Below are 16,222 nucleotides of genomic sequence, written 5' to 3'. Positions count from 1 at the left end.
AATCAGGTGAAGTTCTGGTCTAGAGCTCCCCATTTTGCACAGGAGGGTGTCATAGGAATTACACCGCTGCTCTGCCTCTTCTTAGGTCACTCCTTGGTCTCTTCCTTCCTTATACAACTACTCTCCCTTATGAACCTCTTTTTATCTTTTTTTTTTTTTAAACTTTGGGACCATATGTATCCTCCTTTTGTTCATCAAAAGTGTGAGATAAAGAGAGGCAAGCATCAATTCTTGTGTGGTTTCTTTTAAATTTTGTCCTTCTAAGAAAGAACTTCAAAAAGGCAAAAGTTTTCTCAATTCTTAGTAAAAGTATTCAGTTTTCTTTCTACTCTTATCATAGCCAAAAAGATTCTTCCGCTACATGGTCAATAAACTTCCCTCTTCTGAAAAGGTCCTTCCTCACACCCTTCCCCCTCTACAAAGCTTCTTTACAAAACCAAAGAACACTTTCTTCCTTAAAGGCAGTTGTGTCCATCAAAAAAACTTTTCCTTTTTCTTCCTCTAGCTTTTCTACCTTTTTGATTTTACAGGATGGTACATTGAGGCCTCCACCCTTTCTGTTTTCTGCGTCTGTAGCTTTGTTTCCACTTCAGGCATACTTCAAAAGTTTTGCCAAACGAACAATGTTAGGCTGAAGTGCAATCCCCCATTTCCCCCTCCCCTCCTTAATAAGACAGAGGTACTCACTAATTACAGCTGTACTCCTAAAAGAGACAAAAAGTCACTTCGCTGGTGAAATATCGTCTTCTCTTCAGGATACTGTACTGCCAAGAAACTCTGAGCTACCACCAGCGGTTTAGTTCTGCAAGAATATATACTGCCAAATCCTTTTGTGTTTAGACCTGGTCTCTCTTTCAAAAAATCAGGGAACTGATTTTCTCCTATTTTGCTTCTTTCTTTTTTTTTCTACATGTGTTTATTTTTTCAGTGTGCAATTGCACTTTTAATATGCAATTTTTTTTTTTTTAAAGAAGAGTATGGAAGCATTACACAATATGTACAGTGCAGTGTTTTCAGTTAGTCTGTTTTAGGTTTTGAGATTAGAACCACAAAGAACTATCAGGTGTTTTAATGTGACTCCATGCAAAGCCCTCTGACTGTTACAGAAATGCCCAGGAAAAGAGAAGTAATAAAATGCATCTTGAAAAGGAGTATAATCTGCCATCAAACTCCGCTAATAATCCTGTATTCAAAATGCCATTCCTGCACCTCCTGAAGAAACACAATGGAAGACAAGATTAGAAAACAAGGTGCGTGGAAATCTACCAACAGTTTTGGCCTAACTGGTATTGCACGATTCCCAAGATTCAGGGCATGTTTCTGGAGAGGAAACCGCAACCACCCGAGCATTATTTGAAAACGTACCAGTTTGTGGATGTAACGCGTGCATTTAGGCAGGTGATGGGGGTATGCGTGCTGGCTCCTTTGGCAAGCTGAAGTGTCAAGGCAGGCCAGCAGCGGGCAGACACAGCTCCAGCCCCGATGGCCTCCCTGGGGAGGTCAACCCACAGCTCCGGCAAAAGCAAAACCAGTTAACGGAAATACCTTTGTTACCTGTAACCTGACCAGTATTGACTGTGCTGCTTCATATACAAGTATAATAGATGTCAAGATGTATCACTAGTGGGCTAATTAAATCCAGGCAGTAAAACGTGGATTCGGTATTTTGGAACTTTGTTAAAACCGGTGCACTTTTCTGTTATTTTTTTGTACTGTTTCCTCAGTCTGCTTTTTAGAAAGAAGTTTCAAGTGTATTTCTTAAATTATATTTTACATTTATTACCCGTCAGAAGTGTAAAATTAAGACATTTTAAAATAAATATTTGCATTTAAATTAAAACCGTTGCCGAGCGCGTTCCCTGCCCCTTCTCCCAGGGCCGGAGGTTGCAAACCTCGGGCCGAACCGTCCTTTCGCTTGCGCGCCGCCTCCTCCGGCCCGCCAGGGGTCGCCAGCAGGCCGCCGGGGAGGGCGGGGCCGCCGCCCCGAAGGGAGGGGCGGGCTCAGGCTCCCAGCCGCGCCAGGCGGTGCTGGCTCTCCATTGGTCGAGACGGGCGGCTTCTTGCCTATTGGCTGCTTGCCTATTACCTGCGCGTGGCGCTGGGGGCTGGCGCTGGTTTCGTCCCACTGAGGTGTCTCCTCGTTGCTGTGAGGCAGCGGAAGTGACGAGCGGGGAGGGGTTGGGCAGGCTGGAGGTGCCGGCTGCCGCTCGGCGCGCGCGCCGTGCGGGGCTGCTGTCGTTACCGGTCCGCCGGGGGACGCGGCGGCGGCGGCGGCGGCGGCGGGGAGGGCGGCGGGCCTGGGCGCTGCCGCTGAAGCAGGCGCCGGGGGGCGACGGATGAGAGCGCCGCTGAGGTACCGCCGCGTCTGCAGCGGCTGGCGGGAGCAGCGGGGGTGCGGGTGCGGGTGCGGGCGGCCGGGGAGCGGCGCTCCCTGGGGGGCGGCTTCTCGGTGAAACCTCTCCATAAGGACGGGTGGGGAGGGTGCCTGTACCGGAAGGCTTAAGGCTGTAAAGGTGTCCGAGCGGTAAAAGGCGGGGTTTCATCTCGAAATGCATTGAAACAAAACAATCGACTTAATTCTTCCGACTAACGTTTTCCTCCTGCCCCCGATTGTTTGCTGAAAAGTGCCGTATAAGCGAGAGTTGGGTTTATTTATTTTTTCCCATTGTGTGCAGTGAACCAGTTTTGCAGGATGAGCGCGGTGACCGAAGAAGTTAAGCCAGAAGATGGCAAACCGGAATCTGAAAAAAAAATATTTTATTGTGAAGTGAGTGCGTTTCTTGATGGCTTTTCAGACTGTACGCTAAAACGCGGGCCTCGGCTATTGAAGACCGTACTCATAGAAATGCAGACCTAACCTAGATGTGGTGTGGCAAACTTCTAAGTGAGAGAAGCTGTTAATGTGCAGAGTAACGTGATCGGTCCCTGGAAGAGCTGCTTATTTTAGCATTCGGCGAATCCAGGTTGTTCTTGAGCCGTCACAGGTGCAATATAATGGTCCTTAATTGTTGTCTCTTGAATCTCTGTGAAGTATTTCTCCTAGGCCACTGCAAAGGCTCATTTATCTGTAAACACTGGCTCAGAATGTGTTAAATTTGTCAATCGTATATTCTAGCAGTAATTTATTTTTTTCTGGGACAGTATACCGAGAATAGACAATATTGGCATATACTAGTCATTGTTTTTTTAGCTAAAGATAGTAAGAAATAATTATTGATCTGTATTGTCTTCCATTAATTATTGTAATGGTGTATGTGTGTCTGGCTCTTAATGAAATGCAGATGTCTTCTGTCTTCCTCCATTGTTTTTCTGCTCCCTTTGATGTAACAATGAACCGAGTTGCAGTTATTCCAGGGCATAATTTTGTCTCTGTTCCTTTCTAGTCACTATATGATCATCCCTTTTTGCTGGCTTTCCAGCCTGGAGAAGTTTAGAGAACTAAGAATCCAGAAAGTGGTGGTAGGAGAGAATGGGGAGGCTCTTAAAAGAATAATACCACCTGGTGTATTTAAACATGTATTTAAGTATCATTTGAACAGCATTGCAAACTACTTCTGGTCACTTTAGTGGTATGCTGCTCTCTAAACACCATGCAAATTGTACTGTTTAAGCTAAAAAGACCTTGAGAATTATGCTGTAGAGATGGATGTATTGCCACTTCTTACACCTCACCAACTGCAGAATATCCATAGCATAACTGAAGATGTGCTTTCAATTTATCTTTTTAGGTTTGTAAAGTTCCGTGTATGAGTTCTATAAGTCTTCAGTCACACTACCGTGGTGCAAAGCATAGAAAGGTAACCTTTTTCCATATTAAGTGTATATGCAAATTTAATAAAAAGTCTGGGAGTCTTGTAAAATTACATAATTTATTTCATTTGGCTTCAAGTGATTCCTAACTCATTGGTAGATCTACAACAGTAATTTGCATGAAAAATCCCAAGAAAAAGATGAGGTGGGAATATCACAATGCTGTAACTTGAAACATCAACCCTACCTAAAGGTAAATGTGTGTTAATTGTAAAATTAACATTTGAATTACACAGAAGTTACAGATGGTGAAAGAATGCAAACATCTGTTTTGGATAGAGCTGATAAAAGTATTGCTTTGTTTTCCAAGTCTGCATAACTCACCTGTACTGTGAATAAAACTAGCTTACCTGTTCCTTTGGTAGTAACATCAGTTCAGATTTCTTGCAGGATTGACAAAGGCTTAAGTACCAAGTCCCATGGTTCTGTTGGTTTAAAGCATCTCAATAGCAGCTTCCTGATTTACTGCCTCTGCTTGTTTTGTACTTAAATTATTAAACAATGTTCTGTGAGGCTGTATTTAGGGATGAGGCTTTTAAGTGTTTGACTGAACTTTTGACTGTTGATTGGCTGATTATCCTTGTTTAAAATTCCACATTTTCAGTCTGTGAAGTTGAGATATAAACAGTTGTCTGTACTTTGTTACTTATGATTGCTGTCATCAGATTGTTTGTATGTTGTGGCACTCAAGTGCCTGCTCTGATGTCTTCTTAATGACATCTTATTCTTCCTGGAACACTAAAGACTAACTGCAATACTGTCTTTCTCAAGTCTTTGTGTACCACTTTTGCTTCAGTTGTAGATGAGGATCATCTCTTGGTTTTGAAGACAGATTAATAATATTTTGTTACTTACTTGCTGATCGCTTTAACAGCAATGACTGTTATTTGAATCACTGGGTACACTTTCTCCAAACACTTTTGCCCCCAGGATTCTGTCCTCTTGTTCCCTGTTGATCCAGTAAAATTGTACAGTACTGTAGTATTTTTCGTGTTCTGCCAAATATTCTTGCTGATGCAAGAACTTCTTTTGGGTTTGTACTTGTTTCTTTTTGTTTCCTAGCTAACCTTCACAGAAGTCCAGTTATTGCTCTTTCTCACTTTTAAAGTGGAAAGACTAGTGATTATTTTCTTAGAAAATCTGCATGTAGTTTTCCTTCCGTTTCACTCTTGGAAATCAGTGTGTGCCAGGCTACATCTCTCAAACTTCACTGAGTTAATGAAGGACTGCAAACTGATAGTGAACAAAAATCAGGCAGGTTCAAAGGATGTATGCTAGATGTTAAATGTTAGCAGTGGTGTGTGGAGCCCTGGTAAGTCCCATGACGGCATCTCTGTAGGAATACCTCTCCAAGATCGCATCATCATAGTCTTCGAATACCTCTAATTCCTCACTTTAAATTATGAAATCTATTGTATGTTTTGGTGGAAGAAGATCAGAATTCACTGAGTTATCACAAGAAGTTTTTGTATCGCCAAGTTAGAAGTAACTGTAGAAGTCCTGAGCTTATATTCCTTTCTGATACAGGCTAGGTGTTGATAGTGAATAGCTCTTAGTTTGTTCCTTACTAGAGGAGTTCCTGTTCAAAATAATACTAAGGGATGTCCTGGATACATAACAATGAAGAGAAGATGGTAGTTCTTTATCTAAATTGCAACGCTGGCCAACCCACCATCCATTTCTTTAACTACTTTAGTCAGATGACTTTTTTCTTTCAGCTACCCATTTGTTTTTAATATGGTATCGGTAAAGATACTTTGTGCTTTTCTTCCACCAGAGGAACTTTCAAAAACACAAGAAATAACCGTTCATCGGGAGAAGAACAGTCACTGGGAGGAAAATTCCAAGAAACAAATGTAAACACTTGCTACATGTGTGAAATGATTCTCATTTCATTGGCCTACATTTCCCATATCTATTCAAAATAAAATGCATTCTTTTGAGTAGCTGCACTAGTAAAGCTTGACTATCTGACAGATTTGTAGGAATACTTCAGTTGACTTTGTGTACATGGTTATTGTTTGGTTAATCTGTATTTTGGATGGTACATGAGATATTTATCTAGGTTACTTCTGCGTACCTTTGTTTCGTCTTTATATGTTGATTGGTTTGCTCCCCCCATGTCAGTAGCATTGACTCCTAAACAATAGCACCAGAATGCATAGTTTATTTGAAAAAGGCCACTTCCTGGATGTGGAAGCGTACTTGAATAAATTTTATTGAATACATTGCTTCAATAAAACTAGGGAGATTTTTGTTAGTGACCTATGTAAAATCAAAGAATTAAGACCTCTTATTTTTCTTTAAGGAAATCCAGTTCATATGTGCTACACTTCTCAGACTCAAGATATTGCTGTTGATGAGTTAGAGATTTTTTTTCTCTACTGATTCTCAGTCGGGGTGTTTGAACTGACGATGCCTAAATCCTTTGCTGCTGGAGGGTGAAAATATAAATAAGCTGCCATGAAGAGACAGATATTGGGGAGACTACCCAGATTTGTTACAAATTGGACAGAAGTTTTATTCTTAGTTTTACCCACAACATCTTATTACTTCTCAAACTAAAGGAGAATAAGCTTATACCTGAAGCCTCACGGAATTCCTTTGACTGTGGGAGGCTAATAATTCGGTGCATTAAGCTGAGTCTAAGTACTTTCAAGAAAGTGATTCCTGAGTTGTTTCATTTGTATATTTGCAGGCTTAATGCTCTGTAACCCACTGGAATGATGTGTGGTTGATTTCAAGGGATAGAAATAGACTGGATGACATATTGCATAGTAAAATAGATGTAACTAAAAAATATTTCAAGCAAATGATTAGTCAGTGCAATGACTTTCTTCCTAGTTTGTTACTAGATTAGGTTTTGTTTATTTGAAGCCTTTTCTGTTGGCACTTTGAAACTTATGTGAATTTTTTTTCCAAACAAGTCTTGGAGTAGTTGCCCTAGTCAAATAACAGATTATCAGTTATCTAATTATATAAAATTGTGGCTGCCCCTTGCATTTTATGATATATGAAACTTTAATGTACTTCTCAAATCTTTGCTTCATTTACAAAATGTTAGGTAGTATTTTTCTATATGGTGTATCTCTTCTAGAGTGCATTTAGTTTCTATCCCTGAGAGCTGATTCTTTGTTGTAGCAAGAGTCTGTATTTCTTGTTTACCTCAGTGGTCATGATGTGATGCTTCTCTGTGTCCTTGAACTCGAGTGCTAAGCAGAATACATGTCTAACTTTTTCTAGTGCTGATAGTTCATGAGGCCAAACCCCCATAAAAAGTATGGATAGACAAAAGATTGTGGCATTGGGATGAGTACATATCTTGTGCATCAAGTGCCTTATGACCTTGGTATATCTGCATACGGATGGGTTTTGTGGCTTTGTTGCTGCATAGATATTAATGGGGATTATGTGTGTGTGGAAAATGGCTTGGGCAAAATCGCATTCATGCGTGTGCATATAGTCCTTAGCTCTTTAGAAATTGGAGTTAGCTGTACTATATACTTTAAAAAACAGTTGAATGTTACTTTAGTCATTATAGTAAAATGGTTAGAAAAGAATGCTTATATACAGTTGCTAATGCTTTTCATTGAACCAAGTCTGAAAGAGTGATGGGGATATACTGCACAAATGGCAGATTTGTTTTTATTTTTTTGACAGCTGAGTGAAAAGCTAAGTCCTTTTGAAGGAGCAGTTACCAGATAAAAATACACCTGCTATTCGAATACCTGGAATATGATAGTATGTGATATATTTTATTCTGGTTTTGCAAATATATGTTAGTTTTAGTGCTCAGTTTGCTAGAGGGGAAATCCCAGAGTGGACTATGTTTTCCATGTGTTTTGAACAGCCCCCTGCACGTGTGGCGCCAGAAGACTGTTGCCTTTTCTGTGAACTGTATTTGGAACACAGTTAAGATTGTTCCAGTTCTATCAAGGATTCAGGGTCCTTGCCCTCTATTCATATCTGGGGATAGATAGGGTAGAAGTGCCTACTGTGTTCCAAAAGGAGAGGAATGTGTGTTCAGGACTCTGCAGCCTCATTAGGAACACGGAATGTTCAGATCTGAAGAGCGTTGTTACTTTTTATTTTCACTGTCTCAGTGTTCTCATTTCTGCTGTACCTCTTGCCCTGGTTGTTGTTTATCAGAACTCGTGGTTGAAAATACCTGATGAACAGGCAACTTTTCTATCCTTTTTCCAGCATAGCTGATTTTAATACCATACAAAGCATTTTAATGGGACATTTTTGTATTGATACTTGGAAAGTTAACATAGGTAGGTTTCAGTTACAGGAAAATCGCCTTACTGTTTGTTTTGTCTCCAGAAGTATGCTATTACGTTTTGCAGCTTATCCTCATGATCAAAGAGGCTTAAACTGTAGAGTTTTTTTCTGTTACAAAAAAACTTGATTTGCTTAGTATAGGCTTGAAGAGTTAAATATAATTTTTGTGTATGGGCTGCTAACATCTAGCTGATGTGACTTCAAGAGTGTATATACGTAGGAAAAAATAAGCTATGTTTATATAATGCTTAACTATGCATGTGAAACTCTTATTAGATAATCTCTGAACTTGAATTTTTTTGAAAACTAATTTATATAGCCGCTCTTACAGCGTGTGTGGGAGGTTTGAACCCTGAAAAATGGCAGGTTTTGAGTTTTGGCCTCTCAAAGTTAGACACTTTGTTACAAGTCACCCTGACTTTTCATAGTTCAAAAACAGCTGTTGCAACTTCCTTGCAACACATGACCCAGGACCAAGAATAAGTTTCTTGCTTAATGTGTGAGAATCTTCATTCTTGACATAGCTTTGGGTTTTGGGGTTTTTTTGCTTCTTGCCTTTTTTTTTAAGAAGCCTTAAGAAGGGGTCACAAGATAAATGGACCTATTGGCTTCACTTGTGCAACTCCATTTCTAACATTAATAAAAACCATAATCCAAGTGCAACCGAAGTCGAAGTTGATTGTCTGAAAATGGTCAGGAAGAAAACCCTTTGAGCAGCAGCTCAGTTGTTAACGTTTTCTAGTGAGTCTGAAAAGTTGGGTATGAGCAGCTGTTTGTTGTAAAACTCTGTAGAATGACAAGTAACCAAAACACTTGCGGCAGCATAGCAAGGGAGAATGTGTCTGTATTCTAAGCTTTTAAAATCCTGCTGAGCTCATACACCACTACCCACTATCCATGGTGATACTGGGACTTAAGTAACTTCCTTTTTTTATAACTGCCATGAAAGAACAGCTATTTGGCTTCTTAAACAATTAACTGTTGTGTCAGTCTTGCTTCCTACTGAATTGTCACGTTGCTGTGCAGCATCTCTTCCATGCCACTGAATACTTAAAATATAGCATTCAACTCCATGGACTGCTCTGGGTAGACAGCTCCTTTACCGGTAGAATGATCATGCTTATTGTTTCATTCCTGTAAATGGCAAGTTTGTGTGTGTTTGCTAAAAAGTTCTCAGAACTAGTCAGGATCATTTTAGCCATGTTCTGAAATGGAAATTTAAGTTTCTCTTTTCCTTAGATTCTGCCAAAAAGCAATCTGTTCCGGATTCAGCTGATGAAAACCGCTTTTCCTGTTCTTCATGATATGAATAAACTTTTAGGAGATTTGGGTAGCCTTAAGGTTTAGCCAAATGCACTCAAAATGGGGGGGGCACTGTTTTTTTTGTTTAGTTTTTTTCTTTTGGGGTGAGTTTTCTTTTTCTTTTTTGTTGGAACTACAACTTTTGAAAACAGGAGCTGTAATCCTGCAGAACTCGGATTTGTCTGGCATCCTTGATATTCTGTTTCAAACCGTAATAATCTCTTAAAATTTCATTAATAACAGGGCTTTCTTGAGATTAACCTTGTATTAAGTGTAAGTACACTTTTGCCAGCACTTCCAGCTTTTGCAGAAAATCATAAAGGCTCTAACTTTTCCTGTTTGGTAATGGAACCTTTGGCCTGTAATGTAATTCATCTGCAAAGGCTTCTCAGGAACTACAGAGTTTTTCCTTCAAATGGTGCAGCGCATTAATTTCTTTTTCTTATTTTATTTTGGGATGACTTGCATCTTCATAATTAAAGAAAGAGAAAGCCCTGAGACCCAAGACTGTCTATTGTAAGTATAACACTTTTTTCTTTCCAGCCTCCTAGGGTAGATACTGCTTGGGGATTTTAATGTTTGTTGATTTTTCTAGTAGTTCAGGTATTTGTATCTGCCAGATCTATGTGTCTGTAACCGTGTTGCTCTTTATATGCTGAATATTCTTCTGAGATTTCCATCTAGTGAACTGCTAAGCAAGGAATATTTTAGAACATGAAACCTTATTATGCCTTTCCACATCTAAATATTTGTATTTCTGTCTAGTAGAGGGTTGGATAGTCAGTATTTTAGTTTCTTACCTTCCCAGGCTAAACCACCTCCCACTTGTCTGTCAGCTTTATGCACTCACTGCCAAGCTTCAAGGGGTATGCTAAGAAGCTAAATCAGCAGGCTAGCAGAGCACTGTTGCAGATGCAGCTGCACTAGTGCTGGAGTTGCTTAGTTGCATCAGGAATGTTATGCCTCTCTTTATTGTAGCGGACTTGGCAGACTTGAAGTAGCAAAGACCTATTCAAGGTAAGCTCAGTTGCTGGGGTATCTTTTCCCCTGGAAACTGAGAAGGTGAATCCAGACTGTCATATGTCAATGAAAATAAGAGTTGTGGTGAGAGGCTGAAAATATGGGATATAGCTATCTTGCAGTGGAAATGGAAATCTTGTTGTAAAGGCACTGATGATCATGTACGAGATTTTTAAAGTACAGGAAGCAGAGAACACTGGCAGATCTGGGAATGCTGATAAAAACCAATGAGAAGTTTAAAATCCAGAATGGTTATACAGTCAGTCATCACAGGAAATAAGCCTTTCAGTTCTCCTTTATCTTCTTAGCCTGTTCTCCTGAGAAACAAGGCTTACATACTGGCTTTGTCATCTGTTCCTCAGTATCTTTTGAACATCTCAGCCTTTTTGAACCAAGTTGATCAAGGGCTCCTGAAAATATGAATCTGCACAGAGAAGAGTGATTGTGTCAGTCCTCTACTGAGGGAAGTGCTGCAGGCTGAGCTCACCACTTACTGGACCCTGAAGAATCAACACGAGAAAGATTTAGAAAAGCACTGGTCAGAGTACATTTTCTAAGAGACTGGGCTTCATTAGCTGCTCTCATGGGTTGGTGTTGATAAGAATATCAGTGCAAGACATATTCAAGTATGAACAATTGAGACATTTTGCCTCAGCAGATATGAGTACTGTGTGCAGATCTTCTCATTTTAGAAATGCCATTAATAAAGCATCTTGACAGAATTTCTGCAAAAGTTCTGAAAACATAAGTCTCCTCAAAATCCAGTGGATTTGAGCAGTCCAAAATTGTATTCGTACCTCAACAACAACAGATTTGTTTGGCTCTGGGCTAGTGTTTTTAGTGGAAAACAATTTCTAGAGATTTTTGTGTTTCTCATCAGAAAGGGTCATTAAAAGTAATACTGTTTAACTGAAAAGGTTCTTGCTTCAAGACCATAAAATGTTGTTTTGGAGGAGTAATGTAAAGGATGCACAGGTCAGAAAGTGAGACTTGAATAAGAGGACGGAAGGTGTGGCAGCAAGACTGTAGAAAGAGTGGTGGAATAAAGGAGCCTGTTGCAAAGACCTACACCTTTAGGAAACAGTACAGTAGGAAAATGTACTACAAGCTCAGTGCTCCGTGGATAATTCAGGTTAAGAACATATGCTCATTTAAAACACTGCATCTCTGGAAATGTCATAGGTTAGACTCTTTCAGCTGTGATTTAAGGAGAAGAGATGTTGAAACATCTGATTATCAAAGTAAAGAATCTAGATGTGAAACGTTGGTAAACAAGTTAGAGGTAACTTTTGGAGGAGTCCTAGCATCACAGGGTACTGCATGTCAGAAGCATTACAAAATGTGCTTTAATCTAGAAAGTTCTGTGCCTCAGTAATTGTTTTGAAGCAATCAGCATCCTTTATTTCTAATATGAAATAATAATTCATACTATTGATACCTCCTTTATTCTACTTATCCATATTGAATTCTGCTTCACTGAAGATCCAGATGTGGGAGGCCAATTTGCAAGCCACTGTCAAGGTTTATTTGTCCAAAAGAGGCTGAAATTTGGCTTGATGAAGTTTATTTGTATGTTTTAGTTGTGTGGAGCTTTTCTTTTACAGGTAGAAAAGCTTTCCACCTGTGTAACTTTTCAAAGATGTGAATTCAGATTTCATTTTGGGAACTGCAATGCAGAATTATGCATTCAATATATATGCAGAACTTCTTGAAACTCTCTCCCATGGACATATTACCAATCACACAAATAACACTCCCTCAAGAGCCAGTGGATCCAGGAAATTCATTGTATTCTGTCACTTGAGATACAATAATAAATTATGAATTTTCTTGGTTTTTGTTTTTTCATTTTAAATAGTTGATTTTTTTTCTACAGTTATGGAGTTAAGTAGTGAAGTCTTGTGGAAGAGCGGGGAAAGTATGAATTTGCTTAGATTAGGTGCACTATGTAGAATGAGTCTGGTATTTCAGGATATCAATTAATGAGATACTCCTGCTATTACTGCTGGATCTGCAATCTTGTTCTAATGTTCATGTTATCAAATACTCCAGTGAGAGTGAAATGTGGCAGCATGTTCACAGAGCTGGAGTTCAAAGAGCGAGGAACAAAATTGTATGGATGTTGTCAAAGTGAAGAAATAGTTTTCTTGGAAACCACTTGGGACAAAACCTGGCAAGTATCTGACATGTACATTGTCTAAAGAACAACAGGTACTTCAGAAGATGAGTACTGGCATATTTAAAATGTTTTACACCAACATCTGCAATTCCTTCCTTGCTGCAGGAAAAAAAGTTCCATTGTCAGTAGGGAGAATGCCACCAGTGCTGCTGTTATTTATAAAGCAAAATTTAAAGACAAATTATTTGGATTCTGAGTGTTTTCAGATGGGATGTGCCATGTATTGTATCCTCTCAACTCATCGAAAGTAACTATCCATAATCCAGAAGCAATGAGCATGAGTAACCTGACTGTTTAACTGTACAATCTTGTTGACTTTGAAGTCAGTTAAGTCAGGAAATGCATCTGTTTCCAGATCATTGTGTCTGGAGGAGTACCACTTTCTGTAAGTTATTTTTGTGGTAGTGACAGAATTGGATATCTGGGGTGGTTTTTCTGGCTGTTCTCCAGCAGTTCAGAGGAGAGCAGCTTAATGGAAGATGTGGGAAGAAAAGGTGCTGATGCTCTAGGGCTTTACTAAGAGAGTTAAAGGTCATTTAAGTACATAAATTTCAGTCGTGATTTTTTTTTTTGTACAATGATAGAAGTCTTCCATCTGTCCAGTTATTTCAGCTCTATTTGAGGCAGTTGCACATAGTGTTCAGGGATAAGGAGGGAGAGGAGACAGAATATTGCTTTCTTTCCTGGGGCCTGTTGGCCAAAGCAGACAGAGGTTTGGGAAACTTTTTGCTTTGATGAAGAGGCATTAAATGAAGGGGGAATGCCAATATACATGTTAGGCAAATGTTCCCTGGGCATTAGCAAAATCCAGTGGTTTACTACTAAAACAAGGCAGCTCAGGTAGGAGGCAGAGAATAGAGTATGAGCCCTATTGAAGTAATTTCTGGGCTGCCTAGCTTTATTGATGGAATTAATTTGGTACAAAGAAGAGTAGATTAATGGAACTTTTTTGCACAGCCTGTGGAATTTGTCCTGTGTTACAGGAAGATGCAGAGTTATGTTGTGGTACTTCTTAAAATGATACAATTGAAAAGTATTAGTGTAATACGGGATCTTGTATGTGTTTAATTGTTGGATCTAGCAACCTGCATCTACATTCTTCAACTTAAAACCTTAAAGTAGCACCATGAGTGTAAGGAAAGCTTCGTTATGGTGATTCTGTAAGGTGTGGAGTCAAGGGGAGGAATCAGATCTGAAGATAAGCTGCATTTATTTAACAGCACTGACTACAAGTTCTTCCTCCAGTAAAAGCACAAATGTCATATATTCTGCCTTGGGTTCACCAATGACAACCTTATTAGCATCCTGATCAGCATTTCAGCTTTATGATACAAGATAAATTTATTTATTTTAACATGTCCCTCCATGCTCGGTGTCTGTCAAGCATTGATGAGTACACATAAAGTTTTGGGGTGTAAAACTACTGCTACATTTTCAAAGAAAGGAAACCTGGAAGTTCTTTTCTGGATTACAGACTAGAAGAGAAAATATTTCAGGAACCATAATAATAGAAGTACTAAGATTGAACACTACTCCACCTCCCTCACCACTTCTGTCTTGGGGAGTTTGCCCATACAGTGGAATATAGTCTTTGTGCACTTTACTTACATCTTGTATTCAAAAGTGAATCTGCATTGCTGAGTCCAGTACCTCTTTGTTGCCACTGAGTAACTGAATTGACAATATCTGAAATGGTCCTTAATTTCTGAAACATAGCTGTTTTATTTCTGGCAGTCATTAGGAATGTGTGCGTGTTACACATGTATAGATGTAAAAGGTAGAGAACAAAAATATGATCAGCACTGTCACTGAATATTGAAAGGGTTTTTTTGTTCATATAGATAGCTAGTATCTGGAAAATATCCCTTACTAAATAAAATTATCAGTTGGAAGGGATTTCTTGAGACTGATTAGGTAATTTCCTAACCTCCTGACAGAAGCAGGACTACTGCAGTGCTGGGTCATCACTTGCTTACTGAAGCCTTGAACATCTCCAAGGGCAGAGTCTCGGCTCCCTGTGTTTAATGTCTGCAGTTGCTCCCCTGTCTTAAAGAGGAATTTTATCCTAACATCTAATCTGTGCCTCCTAAGCAACTACTTGTGTTCAGGTATCCGTGCTATTAGATCTCCTCTTAGCCTCCACTTCACCAGACTAAACAAGTCCAGCTCCCACACCTGTTCTCCTAAGTTATTTTTCCTGGCTTGTTTGTCTTGGTAGCCCTTCTGCTGGACCCTCTCTAGTTTCTCCACATCCTACTTGAACTGGAGAAAGATGGAACTAGACAGCCTCACAAGTCCCAAATAATGTAGGATAAGGTATTCTGAAGTATGCTGCCTGTGCAGTATCTCAGTATGGGGTTTGCCTTGTTTATGGGAGACATGCTTTTGGCCAATATTCAGCTCATTGTAAGTCTGAGGTTCTTTCTGACAGTGCAGCTGCCCAGTCAGCCAGATTGGAGCCTGTGCTTGTGGATGGGATTATTTTAGCTGCAGAACTCTATGCTTCATATCACATATCACATAACACATATCACATTAAAGAAACACAAAGGTTTCTTTAATCCTTAATGTTCCCAAGGTCCTGCTCAACTGAAGCTGTGATATTGGTTGTATCCCCTAAATTACTATTGTCTGTGAATTTGCCAAGGGTGTTCTATGCATCCTCAACCAGGTTATTAATGATTATGTTAATTGCTGTGGGCCCTGGCATCAGTCTTTGGGGTACTCTGGCTTTGTACTTTGTGCAGAGTACTTTGGAGTAGGTTGAGCTTACTGAACACCAAGAGGCTGGGCTGTTGATGGTTGCCCTTTGAGCCTGGCAGTCCAGCTGATTCTCAGCTCATGGGTCAGTCTGATATGCTTTAAGGGAAAATACCATTGTGTTTTGGTAACTTAGAGTATTAATAACATTACAAAGCCATGTGGCTAGTAAATGTGAATTGAATGTTAGCCTGGCATCCTGCTGTTGTTGAATAGAAGAGTGTCTTCAAGATCATAATTGCCTTTGTTAAACTTTTGCAGGCAGCAATGATATTTGCTAAATACCTCTTTAAAAAAACCAAACCAAACAAAACAAAAAAAAAAACACAAAAAACCACAACAAATGCCCAAAAAGCTAAACAAACAATCCCCCCCAAAAGCTAAACAAACAATCCCTGCAAAAACCCAACCCAAACAAAAAAAAAGAAAACAACAGAAAAGAAAAACCACACCCCAACTTCAAAACCCCAAACCGCTCACCTTGGTGACAGTAGCCGCTACAACTTGATTTTTAACTTCACCGTATTTGTAAACTTCAACCATGTTAAGGCAGAGTGCACTGTGAACTGCTTCTGGCACAGTTCTCTGCAAATACAATTTATTCCTCTAGGAACAGTAAACAAAATAAAGCACTAAAAATCTTATTTCACAGGTGCCTATTTGTGTCATTTAGCATTTGGCTATGTCAGTCTGCAGATGTTGGACCTGAAATCTAACTTGGGCTTCAAGCACTAACTGAAGAACTCTGCAATTAAGTAATTTTTGTACTTACAGAGTACCTGGAGATCTTTTGTTCATGCTACCAGAGAATTTGAAGCTTTTTACTGAAAAAGGTGGATAATTTATTGTAAGAAATCAAGGAGGTAT

General features: G+C 39.5%; 1 protein-coding gene across 4 annotated transcripts in view; it reads left to right on the top strand.

Annotated features, from left to right (window-relative positions):
* The first annotated feature begins 2,249 nt into the window (after window positions 1–2,249).
* The window catches only part of LOC142053205 (uncharacterized), a 37,523-nt gene continuing 23,550 nt past the window's right edge, over window positions 2,250–16,222 (top strand). For 2 of the 4 annotated variants that reach the window (XM_075084487.1, XM_075084486.1), the window contains exons 1-4: window positions 2,250–2,353; window positions 2,676–2,767; window positions 3,729–3,797; window positions 9,879–9,912. In XM_075084487.1, coding sequence (XP_074940588.1) covers window positions 2,693–2,767; window positions 3,729–3,797; window positions 9,879–9,912 — 178 coding nt within the window. In that variant the 5' untranslated portion in view covers window positions 2,250–2,353; window positions 2,676–2,692. Of the gene's footprint in view, window positions 2,354–2,675; window positions 2,768–3,728; window positions 3,798–9,878; window positions 9,913–16,129; window positions 16,219–16,222 lie in introns of those variants that run through there. The other 2 variants (XM_075084489.1, XM_075084490.1) reach the window with 2 other exon arrangements.

This window comes from Phalacrocorax aristotelis, chromosome 2, assembly GCF_949628215.1.
Source record: "Phalacrocorax aristotelis chromosome 2, bGulAri2.1, whole genome shotgun sequence".
Taxonomy (NCBI): domain Eukaryota; kingdom Metazoa; phylum Chordata; class Aves; order Suliformes; family Phalacrocoracidae; genus Phalacrocorax; species Phalacrocorax aristotelis.
The sequence above is the reverse complement of the archived record's forward strand: the minus strand, read 5'-3'. Positions and strand labels throughout refer to the sequence as shown.